The sequence below is a fragment of the Bos grunniens genome, chromosome 17 (genome assembly GCF_055505025.1).
Source record: "Bos grunniens cultivar Pamir isolate PY7600 chromosome 17, Bosgru_T2T1.0, whole genome shotgun sequence".
Classification (NCBI taxonomy): domain Eukaryota; kingdom Metazoa; phylum Chordata; class Mammalia; order Artiodactyla; family Bovidae; genus Bos; species Bos grunniens.
In genome coordinates this window covers 63,856,510-63,864,786 of record NC_141181.1, presented here as the reverse complement: position 1 = coordinate 63,864,786, position 8,277 = coordinate 63,856,510, and the positions used below count along the sequence as shown (strand labels likewise).

The 8,277-nt window shown below is 51.3% G+C and overlaps 1 protein-coding gene across 3 annotated transcripts in view; it reads right to left on the bottom strand.

The window, feature by feature from the left end:
- Positions 1-7,459: 7,459 nt before the first annotated feature.
- TRPV4 (transient receptor potential cation channel subfamily V member 4) overlaps positions 7,460-8,277 on the bottom strand; it is a 37,916-nt gene continuing 37,098 nt past the window's right edge. For all 3 annotated transcript variants that reach the window (XM_086348327.1, XM_086348325.1, XM_086348324.1), the window contains one exon: positions 7,460-8,125. In XM_086348327.1, the coding sequence (XP_086204453.1) occupies positions 7,968-8,125 (158 nt within the window). In that variant the 3' untranslated portion in view covers positions 7,460-7,967. The remainder of the gene's footprint in view (positions 8,126-8,277) is intronic.

Below are 8,277 nucleotides of genomic sequence, written 5' to 3'. Positions count from 1 at the left end.
GGCCCTGCCTCCCCTTGCCCCAGGCTGCCTCCCACCAGCATGTGGCCTTGGCAAGTGGCTGCCTCTTTGAGCAGTTTTCTCAATGTCAAGTGCGTCTGTATCACAAAGCATGCACCACATGCGGCTGAACATAGGCAAAGGACGGTCAAGTCTGAGGGGCCCCTGGTGGCTCAGCTGTAAAGAATCTGCTTGCAATGCAGGAGACCTGGGTTTGATCTCTGGGTCGGGAAGATCCCCTGGAAGAGGGCATGGCAACCCACTCCAGTATTCTTGCCTGGAGAATCCCATGGACAGAGGAGCCTGGCGGGCTGCAGTCCATGGGGTGGCAGAGAGCCGGGACATGACTGAGCGACTCAGCAGCAGCAGTCAAATCCTCTAGGCGGCATGGAGCCTCTTCTGAAGGTGGATTATTCCTGTCATCACCAGAGGCTGATTTTCACATTGCAAAATGGGTTTCTAGGTTAAAAGAGTTTGAGAAACCGAGGCCTGGTTCACCCTCCCTCCAGCACCATGGAGATGTATATTAGCATATTATTTGCACATGGATTTAATATGGTAAGTCACATTAGATATTAAAGGTTCTGAAAAGTCCTGCAGGGTAGATGTGCATGCGTGCGTGCTCAGTCACTTCAGTCGTGTCCAACTCTTTGTGACCCCGTGGACTGTAGCCTGACAGGCTCCTCTGACCATGGGGATTCTCCAGGCAAGAATACTGGAGTGGGTTGCCATGCCCTCCTTCAGGGGATCTTCCCAAGCCAGGGATCGAACGCAGGTCTCCTCCACTGCAGACGGAGTCTTTACCATCTGAGCCACCAGAGAAGCCCAAGAATATTGGAATGGGTAGCCTATCCCTTCTCCAGAACTTTCCAACCCAGGGATCAAACCCACATCTCTTGTCTCCTGTATTAGCAGGCAGGCTCTTTACAACTTGTGCCACATGGGAAGCCCGCAGGGAAGATAGCCTTCCAGATTTAGCCCAGCATTTCCCTAACTTTTTCCTATCAGCTAAGTTTTTGTTTGTTTCTGTTAGCATCCCAAGGAACAAACGGGACTTCAGGAAATACTGAGTCCTAATTTGTGTTGCAAGTGGGAGAACTAAGTCTCCTCTCCCCACTGGGCCTCAGTTTCCCCATCTGCAACACAAAGACTCCTCATGGGTTTGCGGCAGAATCAGAACTGGGATCCAGACCTGCCCTGGAGTCGTTGGGCCTCACGTCCTAATTGGGTTTTGTCCACCGTGTTGAGCTGGGCTCCAAAGAGGGGAAAGACCACCAGGAAGAGAGAGGAAGCCCTCGTTTGAGAAGTTGGGATGATGTCCTTATTTTGAAAATGAGAAAAGTGAGTTTCAGAGGAGGGAGGCAACTCGCCTGAGGGCACACAGCAACTAGGTCCTAGACTCCCCGGAGGCAGAGACTCCTTTTTCACCTGGTGGGAGTGGCATGGTGGGGTTTCCTTGGTCTGTAGCTCCAGCCTCACCTCATGGGGAGCTCACGCTAGGGGCTCCTCCCAGACCATGGCGACAGGTTCCAAGTTTCCCTATGGCCTCCTCTGAGGAGGCTCCTGGGCATGACTACAGCAGCCTCTGGTGGCCAGTCTCTACAATCAGCTGCCCCACCCTGTAGCAGCCAAAGGCAGATCTGTGGGATCCAGTGAGTATATCCTAGACTGTGGGGGTCTCAGATAAAGCAGGAGGCTCTCTAACATCGCTGAGAACCTTGAGATGCAGAGATGAGCCTGAGCTCAGATATGGGGACCTGGGTTTGAGTCCCAGCTCCACTTAACCTGTCCTGGTTTCATCTGTTAGAAGCCATCAACAGCCTGTGGGAAAAACAAAGTCCTTGTGCTGTGGAAAAGCCACATAGCTAAGACTGACGAAAAAAAAAAAAAAATCCTGCCACCTCCCAGCAGGGGTCTCCTTCTAAGACAGAGGGTTCAAATGCTGGAGTCCACCACATCCAGGCTGTGTGTACTTAAGCAAATGCATTTACTTCATTGAGTCTCACTTTCTTCATCTATAAAATAGGCAGAAAAGTTTGTTCTTGTGTCTTCAAGATTTTGGCAGAGTAATAGGAAACCCTGACACATTGGTATAGATGAGAAAAAAAATTACTATCTCAAACAATCATAAGAAACCCTAAGGCAGAGTGGCTCCAGAGTTGGTTAATTCACTAGCACAATGGTGAGATCAGGTACCCATGTCCTTTTCTTCTTTCTGCTCCACTAAGCCCCTTCATGATCACAAAATGGCTGCTACAGTTCCAGGCATCACACCCAGTCCTGATGGTGCCTAGCAAAAGAGAAGACAGTGTTTCTTATATTTCTCCAATTTCCCCCAAATCCCTCTTCCTTCAGCAGACTTTCTCTTTTGTCTCATGGTCCAGAACTCATTTATGTGGCTATTCCTATACCAGTACCTAGTAAGGGAAATAGAATCACAGTGGTGGGTGCATCTGGATAAAGCCCATGACCTGTGGAGCAGAGTGGAGAACTCTGAACAAACTGAGGTGCTGTGAATAAGGAAGAGAGTCTGCCTCCCAGAGAGGCATCCACACCAATTCATAAGCGCTCACACATAGTCCCTGAGATTGAATCCCAAGCACTGAGCACAGCACCTAACACACGGAAGATGCCTTACATGTGCTCATTTGTCCCCTCCTTTTTGTGTTTCCCTCCAAAGTCACAAGACTCCCAGCCTGGCCTCTCCTGACCCAGCCTCCTGCCCTCCTTCCCTGGTGCCTGGGTCTCTACTGCCCAAGGCGGCTTCTCCTCTGTCCTCTGGCTCCATCACCACCACCTCCTTTTGTTTCTGTCCCAAAAGATTGGGATGAACAAGGATCTCCCCATTGTTCCCCAGGACTTCAGATTCCTAAAAAATAAAAAGCGGGAGGTGCTTGATTCTCATGTAAATGCTTTCACCAAGGAACCAGAAATTAATAACAGTATGAACAGAGGCCTGGAGTATTTAACCACTCCATCCAAACAACCAAAATGATCCGAATACACCGTTATCCAGGCGAGGTGTAGAAAATTGACTGCCGACTACGACATTATTACATCGGAAATGTCAGGAGCGTGTGAAAGCCAGGGGGAGATGAACAGTGTGGTTGAAAATGGCTTTTGATTTTTAAAAAAAATTCCCAGCATTCATCTAAAACAATAATAACAGCTAATAATAACAGGGCATGTAATAATGAACTATTCATAGGCATAAGAGGTAATTGTTCAATTAAGATCCGAGAGTTTCTGCGACTGTCTTCTCTGATGGGGTCCCTTTGTTTTTGACTCTGGTAGCACTAATTATTTCCCGGTGGTGCTTTAAACTTGGGATGAAAAAAGCCCTGCTGTCAAATATGACATACAAGTGCTTTATCATTATTAAATACACACGCATGCACACAATAAGAAATCCTTGTTGGGATAAAGTTAGGGGTATGTTTAAACTGACAGTCTCCGGGGTTCAGCATTAGCGATAGGAGACAACCAGGGTCTTCACCCACAGCAGAAGTGATCTGGCCTCACTAACTCTCACCCCTCCAGGCGTCAGAGTGTTTTTCTCTCTGGCATGAGAATACATGAGTTCAAATCCCGCCTCCACCACTTACCAACTGGGTGCCCTGGGCACAAGTCTTCCCCTCTCCGAGCCTCTGTTTCCCCATCTATAACATGGAGTGCAATGGACATTCAGGTTTTTGCAGCCTGACCAGGTTCCAGTTACTCTTTTTCCTGTTGTCTGTATTTGTTAGCTATTGCCACAAAATTGATGATTTGCACTTGAACAAAATCGCGAAAACTCAATAGCATACCAAAAAAAAAAGTTTTGGTCCCACGTTGGCTGGGGGCCCTCTGATTTCTGTGAGGCTTGGCTGGGCTGACGCAGCTCTGTTCCACGTACCTCTCATCTTCCTAGGTGCTGGCCTCGGCAGGTCTGCTAACACCCCATTGGTTAGAACAAGTCCTGCTCTGCCCACAGTGGAAAGAAAAAGAGGTACTGGAAAGGGACGGCTAAAGGGGAGAGTCAGGGCCATCGCCGCAGGCTAACACAAGTATCAGCATCCCAAATGGCCTCGGGATCTCTCTCCCCTCATCCTCAGTTCTTGTAGTCCTGGAGAAGTTAATATCATCCCTGGTTCTAGCTCTGCCTTTCGGAGATTCTGAGCCTGGGGTTTTTCTCCGTAAAGAGAGATTCATGTTAGGAAGGCCTTAAAAGCTCAGAAGCATCAAACAGAGACCACGTCATAATCAGGAGGGATATTTTTCTCTAAGCGATTCTATGGCCAATGTGTCCCCTGAAAATGTTTTGACCTACCACCAGTTCACGCCCAGTCCTTTGAAGGACATTGGCAAAGGTCATCATTAGGATCTCACAGGAACAAACAAAATCTCAACGGCTGGAAAATATTTGAAATTCCCCTGAAACAGCTTTTGAAAACCTTACAGAAAATCAACACCCACACCATCAAATTATTTAGAAAATCACAATTGAAAAAGTTGCTATCTATTTAGCTAAAAATGTTCCCATAGGAAAAGTCATAGCCTACAATGATTTCACTATTTTAAAAGAATGCATTCTGCATTCACCTCAATAATTTATGGAATCTTTTTGAGTTAAGAGGGTGTTTTGATTTTGTGGGCCAACCCATCACAAAACTCCTAGAGAAATGACCTCCTTATGGCCCCAGGATAAGTCACAGTCATGTTCCGTGACAATGTTGCCTGCCTTCCAGTGGAAAGATGGGGTGGCGGGGAGGGCATCTGGCTGCAGAGGCAATAGTGGTTTCCACATCCTCTTTTCCCACAGAACCAAGACCTGGCTGGGGAAACTTCCTTTCTCTATATTGCTTTCTGCGGCTTTAGGACAACTGCTGCTTCCAGCCTGCTGATTGGCTGAAGCACAGGCCACATGACACAGTTCTGGCCAATAATACAAGAGGGAACCTTGGCTGAGGGACTTCAGGGAAAACATCTCTCTCATAGAGAGACATAGGAAGTACCATTTCTCCTTCATTTGGATGCCCCTGAACAACAAAAATGTGAGTTGCTCAGTCATGTCCAACTCTTTGCAACCCCATGGATTGTAGCCCGCCAGGCTCCTCTGTCCATGGAATTCTCCAGGCAAAAATATGGGAATGGGTTGTCATTTCCGTCTCCAGAGGATCTTCCCAACCCACAAATTGAACCCGGGTCTCCTGTATTGCAGGTGGATTCTTTACCGTCTTAGCCACCAGGGAAGCCCTGGATGCCTCTGAATCTGGGTGAAATGCCCGAAACAGTGGCTCCATCTTGTGTCTTTGATGGAGCCCCACGGCTTCCCTGGTGGCTCAGACAGTAAAGAATCTGCCTCCAATGTGGGTTGGAGACCTGGGTTTGATCCCTGGGTTGGGAAGATCCCCTGGAGGAGGGCATGGCAACCCATGCCAGTATTCTTGCCTGGAGAATACCCATGGACAGAGAAGCCTGGTGGGCTACAGTCCATGGGGCCACAAAGAGTCAGACATGCCTGAATGATTAAGCACAGCACATGTGAGGAAAAAGCCAGCATGCTTGGTGGGCCGTGACCAGCACAGTGCCTGATAAATGCCTGAAGGAATAGTGAGCTGGCAGAACCCTTAATGAATCACAGAGACTGAATTAACAAGCCTTACTGCCCTCCCTAACTTGGGACATCTTGCTGAGATATTAAATATTCTTTTCTTCAAGCCAACATAAGTCTTCTGTGACTTGCTGCCCCAAACATGTTAATATATGAACACCACAACCACAATTCTCTCTTCTTTGAAAAGCCCAGGGAATCACTTGACCTTCACAAAGTCAGCGCCCATTTTACACATGAGGACACCGAGTCTCAAGAGTTTAGGAACTACCTACCATTTCGTAGAAGCCTTGGCTCAGCCAGGGAGGGTATCCCATCCCCCAGGATAGGACTGGCTCCGGTATGACTTGTGACCCATGTCCATTCAAACAGAATGGCTCTTGGGACCTCCATTAAGAATGCTGGAGGGCTTCTCTGGTGGTTCAGTGGTAAAGAATCTGCCTTCCAATGCCAGAGACACGGGTTCCATTCCTGACTGGGAAGATCCCACATGCCGCAGACCAACTAAGCCTGTGCACCACAGCTACTGAGCCTGTGCTCTAGGGCCCGCATGCTGCAACCACTAAAGCCCAAGTGCTAAAGCCCGTGCTCCGCAACAAGAGAAGCCACCGCAATGAGAAGCCCGTGCACCGCAACCAGAGTAGCCCCCACTAACCACAACTTGAGAAAAGCCTGTGCAGCAACAAGGACCCAGCACAGCCGAAGATAAATAAATAAAATTATTAAAAAAAAAAAAAAAAGAATGCTGGAATGAGGAAGCAAGTATCCTTGGGAGAAGCTGGGTCATCCATGGACCACAAGGGCAGCCCATCAGCCCTTGGAAGCCAACGTAAAGGGAGACCGAAAGAACGGGTCTGTGGGAAGGCTGGCGCCCCCCCAGCCACCCTCAGTGGTAATACGAGTCTCCCCTTCATTCTCCGCTTCATTCCGATAGCCGAAGAGATTCCCATCCTTCAAGTAATTGACATCCTTCTAACAGACAGGGAACAAGGAGGCCCAGAGAAGTGACCTGTTGCCACTGTTTGGGCAGAGGGTGCAAAGCTGGGTCTTCAGACCCCACGCCCTGTGTGTCTCCCACTGCAGCTGTCCTTGGCCAGGTCCTCCAGAGTCCCAAGCTCTTCTCAACTGAAGCTTCAGAGGGGACCTAAGACTGGGTCCAAGCCAGGATCAGGGACCTGGGAGGTCAGAGGAAAACCGGAGGGCCCCTTCTCATGCCCGGAGGCTTGGAGCTGCCCCAGGGCTGGATCAGCAGTGGGGTGTGACCTGGGGAGAATGGCAGCCTTCGGAAGGGAAGCTCCAGCTCACGTTCACAGCTCCGCTGGTGCGTGGTCCCAACCAAAGGTTCTCTCTCGACTCCAGTGGGCCCCGCTGTCCTTATTAGGGCTGCTCTCCCCCTCACCATCACCCCACTGGACACCGGATGGCTCACCCACCTCCGTGGCTGTCGTCTCCGCCTCTGCTCTGCCCCTCCCAACTGCTTGCCTACTCCCCCTGAACCCGCATCACTCCGCCATGATGAGCTTTACCATCTCCCCACTGGCACCATTTTTCCCCACCAACGTCATCACCTCTCCCAGCACCTCTGGAGACTTAACTGTCTCCCCACAGCACCATTATGCCTCCACCAGTACTCTCTTCTCCTCACTCCCTTCATCTCTACCTCCCCATCACACCCCAAGCTCACCCCCATCTCTCAGTCACCACCACCGCCGAGTCCAGCCCCTCCAACCATCACCCTGAACACTTCCTTGGTTGTAACTCCTGCCCCGGCTTCTTATCCCCACCCTACCCCCAACCACAGAGGTATCTCTTTGCTCATGGTCTCCCTGCTGTCTTCCCCCCATGCCTGCTACCACTGTCCCCACCATCTCCACCATCAATGAACATTTATTGAGCACCGACAATCCCAGACCCACCCAGGGCCCGGCCCCTCATCAAAGCCACCGCACTTCAGCCCAGGGTGGCCTGTGCAGCCGGCCCTGCACCTGGGATCCGGTCCTGGGGCCCCGGCCATGCTCCGGTTCGGGGCTGGGGGTTGGGCTACTTTCCTGAGAGCAGAGCAAATAAATAAATGAAGAGGCAGGGAGCTGAGTTCCGGTGGGCAGAGACCCTGGTGTCCCTTACTGTGACTCCATGGGAGTGAGACAGGCGACCAGGCGTCCCGTGCCCTGGCCAGGGAGGTGGGGCGGGGGACGTGGGGGGCGGGCAGGAGCCTGGAGACCAGAGGGTCCTGGGGCCTCCCCGGGATGTGCCCGGCCCTCACCTCTGGGGGTCGAAGGAGGGTACGGGGCGGGGCACACCCCGGTGGGGGGCACCTCTGAAATGCAGCTGGACTGGAAATGGGCGGCGGAGAGGACCTTGCTCCTGCCTGCCGGCCCTAGAGCGGGGCGTCGTCAGTCCTCCACTTAGGGGGGTAACTCTGCTGGTGGCCGTCGCAGCTGGGGTTCCCCACGTTGTCCAGAGGCACCACCACCTCGTCCGGGTTGGAGTTCTTGTTGAGCTCTACCACGCGGGGCACCACTGAGGACCAGCGATCTGCAGTGAGAGCGGTGGAGGGCGGGGTGAGGGTGGCCAGAGAGCGCATGCGCCCGTGTATTGCGCGCCTTTGATGTCCCACGCACTCAGCAGGGGGCGAAAGGAAAAGGAAAGTGAAGTCGCTCAGTTGTGTCCAACTCTTTGCGACCCCA